This window comes from Lycium ferocissimum, chromosome 11 (assembly GCF_029784015.1).
Source record: "Lycium ferocissimum isolate CSIRO_LF1 chromosome 11, AGI_CSIRO_Lferr_CH_V1, whole genome shotgun sequence".
In the NCBI taxonomy this organism is placed as follows: Eukaryota; Viridiplantae; Streptophyta; class Magnoliopsida; order Solanales; family Solanaceae; genus Lycium; species Lycium ferocissimum.
In genome coordinates this window covers 42756375-42774557 of record NC_081352.1, presented here as the reverse complement: position 1 = coordinate 42774557, position 18183 = coordinate 42756375, and the positions used below count along the sequence as shown (strand labels likewise).

At 36.8% G+C, this 18183-nt stretch overlaps 2 protein-coding genes across 4 annotated transcripts; both read left to right on the top strand.

The window, feature by feature from the left end:
* The first annotated feature begins 2584 nt into the window (after positions 1 to 2584).
* LOC132036831 (receptor-like protein EIX1) lies at positions 2585 to 7185 on the top strand. 3 transcript variants are annotated; one of them, XM_059427226.1, is made up of 2 exons: positions 2585 to 2834; positions 3290 to 6228. In XM_059427226.1, the coding sequence occupies exons 1-2, from the start codon at positions 2827 to 2829 to the stop codon at positions 6132 to 6134; spliced, it is 2853 nt and encodes a 950-aa protein (XP_059283209.1). In that variant the 5' UTR covers positions 2585 to 2826; the 3' UTR covers positions 6135 to 6228. The 3 variants fall into 3 exon arrangements, with proteins under 3 accessions (XP_059283209.1, XP_059283208.1, XP_059283207.1); XM_059427225.1 differs by lacking the exon at positions 2585 to 2834 and adding an exon at positions 6310 to 7185 and having other exon boundaries at positions 2909 to 6134; XM_059427224.1 differs by lacking the exon at positions 2585 to 2834 and adding an exon at positions 6310 to 7185 and having other exon boundaries at positions 2909 to 6165.
* Positions 7186 to 13918: 6733 nt separating this feature from the next.
* On the top strand, positions 13919 to 16378 carry LOC132038368 (receptor-like protein EIX1). Its single transcript, XM_059429045.1, has 3 exons — positions 13919 to 14392; positions 14484 to 14636; positions 16268 to 16378. Exons 1-3 carry the CDS (start codon positions 13919 to 13921, stop codon positions 16376 to 16378), a joined length of 738 nt encoding a protein of 245 aa, XP_059285028.1.
* Positions 16379 to 18183: the final 1805 nt, after the last annotated feature.

Sequence of the window (18183 nt, the reverse complement as noted above, 5' to 3'; positions counted from 1 at the left end):
AGTAATTAAAAATACTCTATTAGTAAAGCTCATATTTATCCCCTCCACGGATTTTAAAAAAGCCCTAAATCGATCAAATTACCCATTTTTCAAAATTTACCCATGACCCATATACTTGGGTGACCCGACCCGCAAAAAAATTTTTCCACACCCAAATAATATACCCCTGTACGCCTTAGAACTAAACTACTCAGTCAAAACGCAAAAAAAAAAAAAAAAAAAAAAAAAAAACCAACATCACGAACATAACAAATACTACAATTTTCTTGAAAAAAAAAAAAAAAGTGTAACGACAAAAATTACGTAGTAAGCGGTGACAGTGCTAGCAGAATTCCCTTGGACCAATTTGATTTGCATGTCAATTTTTCCAAACAAGTATTCTCTCTTTGATTCAAAACCAGAACCTGAAGTATTATCAAGTGTAAGAGTAAGAATTTCCCCATTATTTAATATTTCCCCCCTGCCATTACCCCAAGTAATACCAAAATCTTGATTAAGATCACTAGCAGAATATTCAACAACCATACAACTTATAAGTACTACTAGCAAACTAAGTCTTAACACTTAAGGAAAACAAAGAAGCCATTATTATTAGTAGTAGAATGAGGATGGATATTTTTTAGAGAATTGCAAGTGGAATGAAATAATTTCCTTTTATAGAGGAATGAGAATGGAAGAGACAAAATTGTGTCCAGAAAGGGTGGTTCAATGAATGCCATCTGAAAAAAAGAGAGCAGTCAACAGCTTGCATATAGTATAATGTAGCTAGCTGAGGAGATAAGGCGCACAGGGGTATATTATTTGGGCGCGGAAAAACTTTTTGCCGGTCGGGCACCCAAGAGGATGAGTCATGGGTAAATTTTGAAAAATGGGTAATTTGGTCTGATTTGGGCTTTTCCGTCCGCGGAGGGATATAAATATGAACTTTGGCTAACAGAGGGGTATTTTTAATTATTTTGGCTAACGGAGAGTAAACTTAGCCAATAAATTATAGTAGAGGGGTATATTTGACCCTTTTCCCTTTTCAAAACCAGACCTATCTCAAATACCCCAAACTTTTGTGCAAAAATATTCTCAGCAGGGGTATGGCCATGAAAATAAAATATTTTTTACTTTATTTGAAATTTTGAGGTTGGAGTTGAAGATTGAGTTATATTTGGTTATAGTTTTTGACTTTTGCAAAGCATATTTGGTTGTTTGAATGTAATGAAATTAAAAACAAAGTGAAAATATGATTTTAGGTGTTTTTCAAATTTTAAATACAACTAGAAAATTTTATGGTCAATTGCTGATTTTCAAATAAAGTGAAAAAATTCTCATGGCCAAACGGGTCAATAATAAGTAGAATATCATTTTCTAAATTCATATGGTAAAAACCATAAAAGTGGAAATTGAGAAATAAGAAATGTTTTAAAAATATTAATAAAAAAAGTATACTTTCTCTAATAATTTATTTTGTGTCAATTGTTGGTCATTAATCAAAAAGAGAAATACTCAGGGATGAACTCTCATGTTTAGTCTACAACAATTGTCATCAGAATAGGTCGATCAACATTTGGAGGGATTAGAAGTAATAGCATGGTAGAATGTTCGGAGAGGTTTTGGCCTTGACTCAGGACGCTAGCAAGTCGTGAGCTACTGAGTCCAAAAAAAACAAAAGAGAATGAGATATCAGTTATGACCAACTAGGTCAGACAGAAGTAAGAGTAGTTGTTTGGATTGGAAATTTGACCACTCCTGGTATTCTATAACATGATTAAACTTTTAAATATAGTAATAAAACTTAAGCTGAGCAAGGCTGGAAAAGAATTTACTGGAGCATTGAAGGACTACATTTTAGTAGGAATTATAACTTTGGGGACCGTGTTAGGTCTGTGATTTTGTTAAAATAGTATATTTCTGAGAAATCGAGTCGTCATATACTAATTGCCGATGTGTTAATCGAGAACAAGAAGTCCATCCATAGCTGAAATTTGTTCTATCCTACACTTTTTTTCTTAAAGAAAAAGTATTTAAGGCTTTCAAATGTAAAAGCTGATACTCCCTCCGTCCCCTAATAAGTGTCGCCTTAACCAAAAATACGCATATTAAGAAACCAATAATATAATGTGAAGTTTACTAAATCACCTCATATAATAAAAATAAATTACTTTTTTCTCTTTATTAGAGCATGCACAAGTAGTAATATTTTTTATATTGGGAATCTAATAACACCAAGTTACTATATGGCTTACTCAATCATCAATTAGATGTTACTTTAATTTGTTATTTTTTGTCTAAGGATAAAATTGGAAAAAACTAGTTAATTTATGTCTTGATTTCCTAAGATGACACTTATTATGAGATAATTTTTTTTGATTAACATGACATTTATAATGGAACGGAGGGAGTACTAAAGTAACCAATGCATTATTACCTTTTTTCTTTCTAAAATACCTTGACATACAGAAGCCATAAAATAGGCAATAATAAAAAGTTGTTGAGATTTCTATTTCTTCTTCTTTTTTTTTTTTTTTTTTTTTTTTTTTTTTTTTAAACAAGAACCCCCCAAGATTAAAGCTCGTGGGGTCTTATCTTTGTCAATCACCAAAGCTTATAGTGACATTGGTGAAAGTTTTCCACACAATAAGTATGAGTTCAATTTTCATTACCCTTTTTCTGTTCCCCAAGATAGTTTTGAACTATTTGTTTTTCATTTCAGAACCACAAATTTCATATAAAGTTTTTGAGGTCTTCTATTTGTCTTTTTTATTACTTTTAATTACTGTACTTCCATTAAGTTTGGTTATTTGGAAATAAAAGAAGTCATAGGAGCTTCAGCCGCTGATGTCTCTGTAAGTTGTTCAATTTTGCCGTGTAAATTTTAGTACTATAATTATGTAGTAACTTTTTGACTTGGCAGGGACCTGAGGAAAATTGACAAACAAGAGGGTCCATCTCCTTAAAACGTTCCCAGTTTAATAATTAAAAACGTGCAATTAAGAAGACTATTTGACTAATCCATGTCCCTTATCATGGCAAAAAAAGAAAGAATATTTTAGTAATCTGAAGAATATTTTAGTAATCTTTTTGTCTATATTTACACGTTAGTCGTTACAGATAATAAAATAATACAGTAATTTATACTGTATTAGCATGTAGACGGTGGTTGTGGTTTTCAGATTTCATTTGGTCTTAACTGTAATTTGCTCAATATTCTGAAGATGAGTGTAGCTGAAAAATTCGTTCGACAGCTTGTTGTCTTTGACATTTTTATTGCCCTGTCAGTCAACTGTGGTGTTGTGTTCAGTTCAGGAGTTGGTGACGGTCAAATCAAGTGCCCCGAGACAGAGAAAGAAGCTCTTCTCAGTTTCAAACGGGAGTTGTTGGACGTCTATGGACGACTTTCTTCTTGGGGAAATGAGGGGTTTAATCAAGATTGTTGCAGATGGAGAGGTGTCCATTGTGATAATCAAACCAGTAATGTCATCAGACTCGATCTTCGTGGCCCTTCCAGTCCCAATGCATCTGTTACTGTTGCACCATTGATAGGTAAGATAAGTCCTGCCTTGCAAAAATTGAAGCAATTAAAGTATTTGGATCTTAGTTACAATCAAATTTTAGGAGGCATACCCGATTTTCTTGGTTCTCTGAGTAACTTGGAATATCTCAACTTATCTTGTGTTGGTGATGATTTTACAAGAGTTCCTCCTAATCTTGGCAATCTTTCTAGCTTAAACACCCTTGATCTAAGCCGTAACGGTTTCCTATCTGTGAATAACCTCGAGTGGCTTTCGCGTCTTCATCAATTGAGATACCTTGCCATAGGTTATGTTAATCTAAGTAAAGCAACTGATTGGCTACAAGCAGTGTTTAAGCTTCCCTTCCTTCAAGTCTTGAGCTTGCCTGGTTCTAAGCTTCCTGCCGTTGTCCCTTCTGTGTTTCCTTCCAGTAATTCTTTGATGTCCCTTTCAACCCTTGATCTCTCTTCCAATAATCTGAATACTTCTGTATATACCTGGCTGTTTAACTTGAGCAATCTGACTTACCTTGATCTCTCTGGTAATGCTATATATGGTCCAATTCCTGATGCTTTTGGGAATATGAAATCCCTACAACACCTTGATCTCTCTCGGAATGCGCTTGGAGGTGGCTTCCCTAGATGCCTTGGTAATAAGTTGAAGTTTTTGCGATTGTCTTCTAATAATTTAGATGGACAGCTACCTGAGATAATGAAAAACTTGTCATGCATGTCGGATTCTCTAGAGTACCTGAACCTAGAAGAGAATCACATTGGTGGTTCACTGACTGATATCATAGCAAACTTTACATCTTTGAGAGAACTGAGGCTCGGACGTAATAAGTTGAATGAATCCATCCCCAGAGTAGTTGGAAATCTTCCAAGTCTTGTTATTTTGGATTTATCTTGGAACAGAATCGCAGGATCAGTCCCTGATCTTTTACTATTATCGTCGTTGAGGGAATTACATCTTTCACATAATCAGTTCACTGGTTTAACAGAGAGTATTGGACGCCTTTCCAAACTTGAGAAGTTGTACCTTGATTTCAATCAGCTTGAAGGCACAATATCTGAAGCTCATCTGTTCAAGCTCTCACAATTACGTGAGTTGGACATCTCTTATAATGCTCAACTACGTATTCGAGTCAGTTCAGATTGGATCCCCCCTTTTCAACTGGATCTCATTCGTTTTACCCACTGTAAATTGGGTCCTCAATTCCCAAACTGGCTGCGGAACCAGAATAATATTTCCGAACTTGATTTTTCAGCCTCTGGAATTTCGGGTGAAGTTCCTAATTGGTTCTGGGAGCAGTTGCCTGGAATGAGCTTCTTAAACCTTTCTTACAATGATGTGGGTGGAAATATACCAGATCTCTCAAGGAAGATGAGTGATGTTCTTTGCATAGATTTGGCCACAAACAAATTCAGTGGTCCATTGCCAAAATTTCCTACCAGTCTTGTAACACTTGATCTCTCCAGCAATATGTTTTCCGGGACCATCTCCTTCATTTGTGACAATTTTGATTACTTGGGATATCTTGACCTCTCAGATAACAGGTTTTCTGGAGAGCTTCCTCACTGCTGGACGCTTAGAAGCATAGTGCATCTTAATTTAGGGAACAATAACTTCTTTGGGAAGATACCTAATACGTTAGGTTCATTGCAGACGATGGGAATGCTGCACCTTCAAAACAATCATTTGATAGGAGAACTACCTCGGTCCCTGGCAAACTGCAAAAAGTTGAGGGTTATAGATGTTGGGTCTAACAACTTGTCTGGTGAACTTCCAGCATGGATTGGGACTAACATATCTGATATCATTATTGTTATCTTAAAATCCAACAGGTTAAGTGGAAGCATACCTTCAAGCATATGCCAGCTAAAGAAACTTCAAATCTTGGACTTATCTGCAAATAAGATATCTGGGACCATACCAAAATGTATCAACAACCTCACTGCAATGACTGAAGAAGAGAGTACAATGCAACAAATCAAGAGTTGGTATTTTCAGGTCGACGATGAAGGTGATGTCACAATAAATGCCTCATATGATGAGAGTGCAATTTTGATGTGGAAGGGAAGACAATTTGAATACAGCAGCATACTTGGTATGGTGAAGAGCATTGATCTTTCAAGCAACAACTTGGTGGGAGAAATCCCTATTGAAATTACATCTCTTTTGGGTTTGCATGGTTTAAACCTGTCGATAAACAATTTAACCGGCAGCATCCCTCTGAGGCTTGGTCAAATGAGGGCACTCAATTTCCTTGACTTAAACAGAAATGATCTTTCAGGGGAAATTCCTGCTGGTCTTTCACAGTTAAGTCACCTGGGAGTCTTGAACTTGTCATATAACAACTTTTCTGGCCGAATCCCTTTAGGTGAACAATTACTGACTTTCAACAACAGATCCTACATTGGCAATCCTGGACTTTGTGGCTATCCACTATCAGAAGCTTGCTTTGTGGAGGAACTGCCTCGAGATCAAATGTTGAGTGATGAGGACGGGTTTATAACTGCAGGATTTTATATTAGTATGGGGATTGGCTTTCTTTCTGCATTTTTGGTAGTCTCTGCTCTGATCTTAAATAGAAGGTGGACATATGGTCCACTCAGATACTTGGAAATCAATTAGGTAATTAGCATGTAACATCACACAATTAACTGTAGGTTTACTCGAATTCCATGTGCATTTGTACACCACAAGAATCAGCAAAGCCTCAGATATTTATACTGTGCAAGCTGTTTTCTCTAACCTTTCTAGACTGTCAAAATTTCGTTTAACGTTGATAAATTGTTTAATACCACAGGTGACCGTCGTTTTCTCCAGTGAACCATTCATTTTATGGAGCATCATAGATCATCTGAGTGCAAGCAAGAGCACACATCATCTCTGCCTCCCATTGTTAATTGGAATATAGCGGGGATCTAGGATTTGACCAAGTTACTTCATTTGCTTCAAATTCTCTGCTACTCTGTACCCAATACATCAACTAAACTGCATTCGCTGGATCTTTTCTCGCAGCAAATTGATAATGCAGTATATATGATGTCTGGTAGTATGCCCAAAATAGGCTACTAAAGACACTTTTGCAGCGTCCGTTTCCTCTAACTTTTTCCCGACCCCTCAAGAGAAAATGATAAGAAAAGAAAGGAGTTGGAAAACCTTAAATGTCCAGGCAGGAAAGGACAACTTCCTGTCATCAATTCTGCAAAAATCCCAACCGAATGCTCTGATTCTGCTGTTACTAGGCTTTAACTCTAAACATAGCCATGTATCCTTCCCCAATTTCCCACTTAGTAACTCGTATCGTCCTTACTAGTATATTCACAATGTCCCAACTTCCCCAATCACTCTGAGCTTCAATATTTGATATTTCTATATCTTCCTACAATGACCATGAATCAATGAAGTACACTACATTAAGATAAAATGTAAAAGGAAGAATTAGCCGTGTGAGATAAAATTACCTGAAGAGAGTGATGAAAATGTCTGTAATTCCGGAGGAGCTTGATTATGGTTCTGAGCTTAGAATTGAAGAGAGAATGACCTTCATATGGATTCTCTTAACCAGAGTGTATGAGGATGAAGCTCCAGTTTGGATACAACTTGAGAAAAACATTAAATACAAGAAAATATACACAATTGGAAGTCAATTCAGGAAGATAAAGTGTTGGTAAAATTACAATCAAATGGTTACATATTGTACACAGATCAGGTGTGAAAGAATCCAATTTTGTAATACCACAGGTTTTAAGTTAAATGGGCTTACAAAAATATCAACTAACTAGAGAAGACAACCTATCAAGTTTTTTTTAGGTTCATTAGCTCTCGATTTGCTTTCATCAATGGCTCAAAGTAAATGTGCCTCACCATTTTCTTAAAGCATCACTTTTTAATAATTTAAATGAGATATTGGCTCATCATTTTCTGAATCATGAAGCTAAACTTCCTTGTACGAATTTTTGTCATCAACAATAATATCTGATTCGGCTGAGTTTTGATTGTGAGAATGAGCAAGTAACAAAAATCGTCTTATTTAAGCAAAGGAAAGAGGGTTAAATATTTCTGAATAAGCAACCACCCCGCCCACCCCACCTCCCCACCCCCAACCCCAAAACAAGAAGAATAACAATAATGGTGTGGATTCAACTTGTTAAGATAGTTTAGGTTCACTCCATATATTGATCAAGCCATTGTCGATAACATGATCCTATCCACCAGCCACCCTTCTACTTTAACCAATTCTAATATCATCTTCAACTATAACTGATTTTTTGCTCCAATCTCCTTCAACTACGCATGTTTACCGCTCACACTAAGCTCCTGACTTTATAAAGAGACATTTTCCACTAATATATCACAAGGACAACTTATTTTGTTAAGTAAAAATTCATTTCAAATCTTAGTAAATGTCGATAGTATAGGGTGGAATTCGAACGATTTAAAGTTATGACAATTGTGTGGTTGTTTATGATGTGGTTTAATCCTACTTGATTGTTCCTCTGACAGAATAGAATTATGATTACTAACAGTAGCATATAAGCTTTTTATTAGCCCAACAATGCTAACAAACATAGAATTATAGCACTAATTACAAAAAAAAAAAAAAAAAAAAAAAAAAAGCTAAACTGTAATGAACCCAAATATAATTTTGGGGCACGTGGAAAGCACGTGAGTTTTAAGCGCCAAGTCACTCCCATATATACACACGTGAACCAAGGGAAAGGGTAATGTAAAAATTCGGCTAATTCTTGATTTCTAGTTCTCATTTTCTTCTTCTTCTTTCTTATTCTTTTAGGATTTCACAGAGGAATTCAAGCTCGTTAATGGAGTTTAGCTTCGAATTAGTTCTCTTTCATTTTACTCTTCATAGTAGCTACTATTGTATTAAATTCTACAAGTTACAGATATCCATTCCTGCCCTAATTCTTTGATTTTGATTCAAGCACATTACATAAACATATCCTTAATTTGTAATCTACTCAATTCCTTGGGACATTGAGTTCAAAATTCGCATAATTGTAACCACTAACTCGTATTCTCGACTTCAAAACTCTCACTTAGAAACCTCAATTTTAGTTTCAGTCACTTGATTAATCATATCGACTAAAACACATTAAGCCCCTGCTTGGATGGTTGTTTCCTCTGGTTCATTAATGTATGGTTTTTATGAAACCAATGCGTTCAGATCCATCGTTCTTAAAATTATACATGCCATGCGTTATAAACCGTTGTAATTCAATTGCTATATAATCATGAAAAAGTTCAATTTTCGTAACCACAGATTTGGTGATTTTTGCGTGATTACGTATTTCATTTCTCCATTATATCCCACCCCAGCCCCACCCTACCACTCACCCCACCCCCACCCTACCACCCCCATCCCCACCCAACAACCCACAACTATTCCACCCCTCTACCATCCACTCCACCCTACCACCAACCACCCCAACCAGCACCCACTACCCCTCACCACCACCCACCCCCACCTTCATCCCACAACCACTGAACCCCACCCTACCACCCACTACCCCCAGTCTCATCCCACAACCACCCACCTCACACCACCCATCCCTCCACAACCCCCACCCACTACCCGTCACTACCACCTTACCACCCACTACCCCCACCATCATCCCACAACCACCCACCCCTCCACCACTCCCACCACCCACCTAATGACCACCCACCCTGTACCTACTTATTTTTTAAAGTTCCTAGTTTATCCTTTCCCTGAGTTTTATTGATATATATAAACTAATTTCTAATTAAGAGTTAAGGGTATTTTAGTAAACTTACAAGTTATTATACAGTACCATACAGTCAAGCCAAACAACAAATGTTATTAAACCACAACAAACGATATAGTCTATCTAAACATTATGTTTAATAATACAGTACAATACAATACAACACCACACTGTACATTAGTGAACCACGGGAAACAACCATCCAAATAGGGGGTAAGGTTCGAGCAATATAATATAAAACTCTGAGGATGAAGCTGCAATGCAATTTGTTTTCTATTTTAGCAAATTAGTTAAATTTTCTTTTCTTTATTAAAGTTTTTTTTTTTTTTTTTTTGGATCAATTGCTTAAATGGGTTGTGAATGGTTTGGATCTAATTATATGCGGACCATCGAATTACTACATATTAACTCCATCTTCCCATTTTAACAATTACTTTAGCTCTTTTTATATCCATTAACAAAAAAATACTTGCAAGTTATAGTTTGCTAAGTTGTTACTAAGTAATTAGAGATTGATTTTTTCTCTTAATTATTATGCATACTTCTTAAATGTTATAGATATAGTTGGAAATAATTATCAACTTTAGTCTTGAATTTCTAAAGTGATAATTATTTAGGATAAATTATTTGAGCTAAAATGACGGTTAAAATAAAACGAAGAGGGTAATTGAAAAGTCTACCTCTATGGCTCTATATATGAAGCATAAAATATCAAAGAGGTCAAGAAAATGGGCGCATCTCAAACTATTCTTAGGACCCGTTTGGCCATGACCATTATTCACTTTATGGTGTTTGGCCAAAAAATTCCAAATACAACTTCAATTTGGAGTTTCAAAAGTTTATATGTTGCACAATTTTTACCCTAAAAGTTCATATAACGTCTTTTTCACTGGTGAGAGGCAACTTATGCTGCTCAGTTGCTCTCCACTCCAACAACATTGAACATCATGTGCTAAAAAGCCTCTAAAAGAAAAGAAGCAAGTCGGAATTTTGCAACAAAATCATATTTAGAGATGCTATATTTTTTGTGTACACCAGTAAGCCTCTCACTTGCAGCCTTTTGATGGAAAGAAACCATCAATTTTGAGCACTCCAAAAGCTGATCTCAAGTATAATTGCTATATCTCTGGCACTGGTTATGTTTATTAATTGCTTTGGGTGGTTTTGCTAGTTTTTAATTGAGGGTATAAAGAGAAACTAGTCAAATGCCCCCTCACCATTTGGCCGGTTTAATTATGACACACTCAACCTTTGCGGGCGACCTATTACCCCCCTGAGCATTTTAAAAGTGGAATATTTACCCCCCTAAATGCTTACGTGGCAAAGTGAGTGTGTTTCACTCTCTTTGAGAGAGTGAGCACCAAAAACAAGTATTAAATTTTATTTTTAATATATCTTTTCATAAATATATGTATTTTTCCTTATTTTTTTCTATCTCATTTCTAAAAATGTTTTTCCTTATTTTTTACTTTTACTCCCTCCTTCTCTTCTTTCATCAAGAGCCGCCGCCGGACTTCATCGCCGGCGAGCTGCCACTGCCCCAACGACCCACCTCCCTTCGTCTCCTTCTCTCCGCTGCTTGCACCACTGCGCTAATGACCCCTCCCCCCTTCCTTCGTCTCCTTCTCTCCCTCCCGCTTCACCGCTCTCCGGAAGTGACGACCGGCGAGCCACCACCACCAAAACAACCCTCAAGCCGCCACTGCCTCCCCTCTCCCTACCCTTCTTCGCCGACGACAATGCCACCACCAAAACCAAGCACCCTTCTTTCCTCCTCACCGCCACTCTTCTAAAACCAACGCCCCCATCGTAGCACTATCTCCACCACCCAGTCACCTATTTCATCAAACTCCCTTGAAATTTTTATTCAGTTGCACTTTAAAATTTTAAAAATTTCATGATTCTTTGATCCAGTTTTAATTTTTAAAAGATACATACTAAATTTCGAAAATTGAAACCTTATGCCAGGGAGGCGGTCTGGCGTTTTATGAGGGTGGAAGTTGGTGGTTTTCAAAAAAGAGAAGAAGCAGGAAATGGAAGAGAAATTCTTGAACTCAAATAGGTTGATTTCTTGAAAAGATATGTATGATTGATGATAAAATTGAATATGTGTGTGTTAATGGAGGAAGAAAATAGGTTGGTTGATTTCTTGACAAAATATGTATGATTGATGATGAAATTGAATGTGTGTGTTCACGGAGGAAGAAAATGGGTTTTAATTGAGAAAGATAAAGGAAAGAAGATAAAGGAATGAAAAAAAAAAAAAATAGATAACAAATCATAGACAGAGGAAAGAGAAAAAGAAAAAGAAACAGAGAAAAAAAAAGAAAAGAATAAGAAAATAAATGATTTTTTTTAAAATGTACACGTGTCAGGCACATGCACTACACAGTCCAACACATATCTGGGTGTGACTTTTCAAGGAGTAAATTCCACTTTTAAAATGCTCAGGGGGGTAATAGGTCGCCCGCAAAGGTTGGGTGCGTCATAATTAAACCGGCCAAACGTTGAGGGGGCATTTGACTATTCATATTTCATGTTTTTTTAGGAAAATAATATTTCAACAACCAAATATTATTTGCAATTTTGCTAGTTCTTAGAAATTGGGGGGTATAAATCATATTTCATATTTTTTTAGGAAAAATATATTTCAACAACTAAATATTAGTTGCAAAAACTATGATCAAACACAACTCCAGCTCCAACTTAAAAAATTCCAAAAAAAAGTTAAATTGTTTTTTGTTTCTATGGCCAAACGGCTACTTAGTTTTATAATCGGAGTGGATGAGACTTTCTGACCACCACAGAAGTCTTCTCTTCATCGCAATCTACTCTATTGACTAACTTAGCTATAACATATTATAAAATACTAGTCAGTTGTAATTTATATTTTCATGTTTCGTTTAGCCTTAGCAGTACTTTGCTCAATATTCTTAAGATGGGTATAGTAGGAAAGTTCATTCCACAGCTCGTTGTGTTTGACATTTGTGTAACGCTGATTCTCAATTATGGCGTTATCTTCTCAGTTTCAAAGGCGAGTTGTTGGACGTCCATGGATGACTTTCTTCGTGGGGAAATGAAGGATTTAACCAAGATTGTTGCATATGGAGAGGTGTCCATTGTGATAATCAAACTGGTAATGTCATCGGACTTGATCTCCGTGGCACCTCCGGTGCCTTTAAAAATTATGCAATTGAATCATTGGTTGGTACGATATATAAGTCCTGCTTTGCAAGAATTAAAGCATTTGAAATATCTGGATCTTAGGGTGTGTTCGGTATGGAAAAAAATGTTTTACAAGAAAAATAACTAAATAAGTGAATTTCTATGTTCAGTTGGATAGTGAAAAATAAGTAAATTTCTTATTTATTTTCTCACGTTCAGTTGGTTGATAGAAAATATTTTTTGGAAAATATCACTCATGCCCCACCAACCCCACCCCAACCCACCACCCACCCCTCCTAAATTTTTTATTTCATATATTTTATTTTACTTTTATAAAAAAATGAAAAAAATTTCTTATCCACCCCACCACCACCCATCCTACCCCAAATTTAACTACCCAAACTCCATTTTTATAAAGGTAAAATTAAATATGAAGTAGAAAATTCGGGCGGGGGGCCGGGGGATGGGATGGTAAAGAAAATCAGAAAAGGATTTTTTTTCAAAATTGTTTAAAAAAAAAAAATTGGGGGTGGGGGGGAGGTGGAGAGTCGTAGAAAACCAAAATAAAAAAAAAACTTTTTAAAACTTAAAAAAAAAAAAAAAAAAAATTTGTAGGGGGGGGGGGTGGTGGTGTGTTGGGGCGGGTTGGGCTTTTTAAAAACTAATTTTTTTTAAGGGGTGGAGGGTCCCACCGGGATGCTAGGGTGGGGGAGGTGCGTGGGGTTGTGGGGGTTTGGTGGTTGGAGGGTGGGTTTGGTGGTTGGTGAAATGCTAATTGTGGACTTGTTTTCCCCACTTTGATTACGGATGTCATATTCCCCATTTTTAAGGAACTTGTTTCCTAAAGAAAATGTTTTTCAAAAATTTTGAACAAACGAACATGAGAAAATTGAAAATGTTTTCCTTCGTACCGAACACATCCTTAGTCACAATCAATTTTCAGGAGGCATACCAGAATTTGTTGGTTCTCTTAGTAAGTTGGAATACCTAAACTTATCTTGTATTGTTAATGAATTTACAACAGTTCCTCCTCATACTGGCAACCTTTCCAATTTAAACACCCTTGATTTGGGCTACAATAATTTACTATCCATGAATAACCTAAAGTGGCTTTCTCATCTTCATCAATTGAGATATCTTGCCATGAATCATGTTGATCTAAGTAATGCTAACGATTGACTACGAGTAGTTTTTAAGCTTCCCTTCCTTCAAGTCTTGAGCTTGCATGGTTCTGTGCTCCTTGTCTCTGAGGCCCTCCCTTCTGAGTTTCCTTCTATTACTCCTTTGACTTCCCTTACAACCCTTGATCTCTCTTCTAATTCTCCGAATACTTCTATATACACCTGGCTCTTTGACATCAACAATCTAGTTGAACTTGATCTCTCTTTTAATGCTTTGGATGCTCTTATAACAAATACGTTCAGGAACATGTTATCCCTAGCTCGTCTAAATCTTTCTGTCAACTTTTTCCAAGGTCCCATCCCTGGTGTTTTATGAAATATGAAATCCCTGCAACACCTTGATCTGTATGGCAATGCATTTGGAGGTGGTTTTTCCAGTTGCTTTGGGAAAATTAGTAATTTGAAGTCGTTGCAAGTATCTTTTTGTAGCTTGCATGTACAACTATCTCAGATAATGAAATACTTGTCATGCATGACAGATTCTCTAGAATACCTAAACCTAGAAAGGAATTATATTGGCAGTTCATTGCCTGATGTTTTAGCAAACTTTTCATCTCTGAGAGAACTGAGGCTTGGGTTTAATGAATTGAATGGATCCATTCCCAGAGCTGTTGGAAAACTTCCACGTCTTGCTCTTCTGGATCTATCTTCGAATGAAATCGTGGGATCAATCCCCGATCTTTTGCCATTGTCGTCTCTAAGAGAATTGGATCTTTCCCATAATCAGTTAAGTGGTTTAACTGAGAGTATGGATGCCTTTCCAAACTTGAGAAGTTATACCTCGATTCTAACAGTTTGAAGGCACAATATCTGAATCTCATCTATTCAAACTCCCACGATTACGCAAGTTGGATCTCTCTTTCAATGCCCAACTACATGTTCAGATCAGTTCAGATTGGATTCCCCCTTTTCAACTGGATATCATTCGTCTGACGCACTGTAAATTAGGTCCTCACTTTCCAAACTGGTTGAGGGACCAGAATAACATTTTCGTGCTTGATTTGTCAGCTGCAGGAATTTTGGGGAACATTCCTAGTGTAACATCCTAAATTTATTATTGACATTTAAATAACCTTACTCTTGTAGTAAATACTTTTTATTATTTTTCTTGAGTTTAAAATTTTAGTTTTTGTTTGGAAAATAAATAAATAAATAAATTTGGACTTGTCATATTTGTTTTCTGGATATTGAAGCCCATTAGTAAGACCCAATTGATAAAAATGGGTAGTACAAGGAAAGAAGACCATTTTCTTTCACCCCACTCTCTACTTGTTGTTGTTCTTCTTCTCCTAAACCCTCCATTAGAAATCCCAATCCACCTAAACTACTCTCCAAATATCAACAAGATCCTCCTAGTTTTCATGCTTTGTATATATTTTGGAAGGTTGCCACACAAGAATCAAATAGGTTAAGTCTTGTTTTGATAATCCTAGGTTTTGGGTTTGTGAAGAAGCTCAGTCAATCTTGTGGTAAGCTTGTTATTCCATATTATTTTGGGTGAAATATTCAAGTTTTAGTTAGAGATTTTGAAACCTTGAAGTAAGGAAATTTAATCCTTTTTGGAGCCGATCAGCAGATTAGTATATTGACCATAACTTTTTATCTATAAGGCGGAATTTGGTGATTCAAAATGCTGTGAAAATATAAGAAAATTACCCACAACTTTCGTGTTTTGCGAAAATTCTAATTTTTCTGTTTACTATGTCAAAAACGGACTGCAAGGCAGCACATAGCTGCTGTCCAAAATTTTTCCTACTTAAAATTTTGCAAATAGTGGCGACCTATTTAGCCCCGTTTTTGTTCGTCATGATTTAGCTTCTATATTGTTAAACTCTAGACCTTAAGTAAGTATTCCATTGTGTATTTAAGGTACAAGAGGCTCTTGTAAAAGCTAAGGAAGTCGATATAATTGCTTGATCGTTGCCTTGGGATTGTAACTTCTTGGTGTTTTTCTTTGAGCTTTAGAGGCACTAAAGCTCCAAGGTTTGCACACATTCTTGAATTTCACATTTTATTTAGTTGAAGTATTTTGAATATCTTAAGCTTGGGTAAAACTTGTCTTTACTTTAATTTGCTATCTTATTCGGTTGTTACTAGTTAAATTTTTATTTTGCAATGTTTAATTGAGTATGAATACTTTGAGTCACTTGGAAACTTTGAATATCATTTGGTATCATGTGGAATGCTTTTGTAAGACAAACTAACTCGCCCGCATATACGGATTGCTTGAGCATTTTTGCATTCTCGTTCAGACTTTGTCCTTCTTGTGATAGTGAGTTTGTCACTTATATTGGCATGCCTCTTGAGATTATTTGGATCTTGTCCCATCTTGACTTTGGATTCCCAATTCATCTTAATTATGGATCTTGGTCCATCTTAAGTATGAATGGGGAAGCAACATGGTTCGTGATTCTCTTGATTATTGGGTGACAACCCTACTTGATTTGGGACTCCGGTCCTTCTTGTTATTCGATTATGCTTTGATGTGATTGCATGATGTATGTGTTGGGCGAAATTAACCTGATGGTGAACTTTCTTGGATTTGCTTTGGAAAGCTTCTTGATATTTGAGATTTTGAATATTGATATCTTGAACTGAAATAGCTGGTTTTTTGTCGTGATAGAAAAATCCATGTGACAATTTTAGTTGGATGATTTCTATTACTTAGAGCCAAAGGATGATTTACTTGGAGCCAAAGAATGCATTGCTTGGAGCCAAAGATGCATTGCTTGGAGCCAAAGATGCATTGCTTGGAGCCAAAAATGTGGAGGAGAATTGAAATGTCATGTAGCACACTTGGAGCCCAAGTCATTTTATGCCTATAAAATGAGAGGCAATTCTTCTTTGTTCATCATCCTGAAAATCATACAATCCATTGTAGTGAGTAGAGAGTTGAGAGAGCAATTCTCTTAAGTATAATTGGGAAATCTCCCCTTCCTTTGTTAATAATATAAAGACAACTGTTCTCTGGTGGATGTAGGATCATTCTGATCCCAACCACGTTAAATCTTGTGTTCTTTCTTTTACGTTTCTGCTAACAATTGGTATCAGAGCGTTAGGAATCTTTGAAGATCCTAGGAAGAAGAACAAGCAAAGATGAGTTCCATGATGTTTGAAATCGATAGATTCAGTGGACGCAACAACTTCAATAGCTGGAAGATCCAGATGATGGCGTTACTGCGGAGGGAAGGTTCGATCCATGCTATTGACGGAAAGTATCCCGATGGTACATCGGCTTCCGACAAGGAAAAGATTGAAGGAGATGCATTGAGTGTAATCCAATTGTCTCTTGCACCTAACGTGCTTTGTGAAGTGAGTACAAGGCACGAAGAGACGGCGGCGGTTATAGGACAAGCTACTGAGGCTTTACCGGGGACCGATCGGTGACAACAAGGATGTCGTTACAACGGCGTCTTTACACATTTAAGATGGGGCCAGGTACTTCGTTACAAGATCATTTAGACACGTTCAATAAACTTGTCATGGACTTACAGATTGCAGGAATTAAAAAGGATGAGGAGACGCTTGCATGTGCTTTGCTATGTTCATTGACTTCAGGATATCGTGATATCGAGAATTCAATGATGTATAGCAAGGAGCCTCATCAACCTTGAGCAAGTGCGGCAAGCACTTAACTCTAGTGATGTGAGGAGGCATTTTGAAGGAGACGAGAGATGATCAAACAAGTGGGCTCTTTGTGAGAGGTCTGGCTAGCCAACGAGGAAGGAAAATCAAAGCACGGATCAAAGTCTCGCATGAACAAGAAGAATGCGATTGTTGGGTCGAAGAAGCGACTTTGAATGAGATTGCCCAATGTCAAAATCAAGGAAAAGACGAGTGCCATCCACAGTTGAACAGGTACATGATTCTGATAATGATTATGTGCTTACAACATCAAATAATAATGGAAGTTATAGAAATAAATAGGTGTTAGACTCAGCTTGTACTCTGCATATGACGTTCTGCAAAGACTGGTTAGCAGCTACGAGAAAAGTGGAGGAACCGTAGTAATGGGCAATAATGCAACTTGTGCAATAGTTGGCATTGGCTCAGTTCGAGTTCGCTGCCATGATGGAGCCGTGAGGACTATTACACAAGTCCGTCATGTTCTCGATTTGAAGAAGAATTTGATCTCCCTGGGTACTCTGGATGAAAGGTTCTGTACATGAGCGAAGGAAGAACTATGAAGGTGATTGAAGGTTCTTTAGTCATCTTTGAAAGGCAAGCTGGAGGATGGCCTTTACACGAAGCACCATTGTTGGCTCTGCAAATGCGTCTACAGTGCAGTTATCTAATGATGACAAGGCAAGATTGTGGCACATGAGATTGGGTCATATGAGCGCACGTGGACTGGAGATGTTGAGCTGTTATATCTCGTATTTTGTACCTTGGGACAATCCGAGCTAACTGCGATAAGTTAAGGACAAGACTATTCCGGGATACGAGGTAGAGACTTTTAACCTCCGATATTGTTTTAAGGCATAAGTTACTTATGATTTTATTGGTATGGAATATTAAGAAAAATTTGGGGTTAAAAGTGAATATTGGAAAGTTATTAATTCATGAAACCAAAGGGCCAAGTGG

Coding starts and splice junctions, on each gene's coding strand:
- LOC132036831 (XM_059427225.1), top strand. CDS start 3,204: ATGAGTGTAGCTGAAAAATTCGTTCGACAGCTTGTTGTCTTTGACATT.
- LOC132038368 (XM_059429045.1), top strand. CDS start 13,919: ATGAAATCCCTGCAACACCTTGATCTGTATGGCAATGCATTTGGAGGT. Junction 14,393..14,483: donor GTTATACCTCGATTCTAACA/GTTTGAAGGCAC, acceptor CTACATGTTCAG/ATCAGTTCAGATTGGATTCC. Junction 14,637..16,267: donor TTTTGGGGAACATTCCTAGT/GTAACATCCTAA, acceptor TCTATTACTTAG/AGCCAAAGGATGATTTACTT.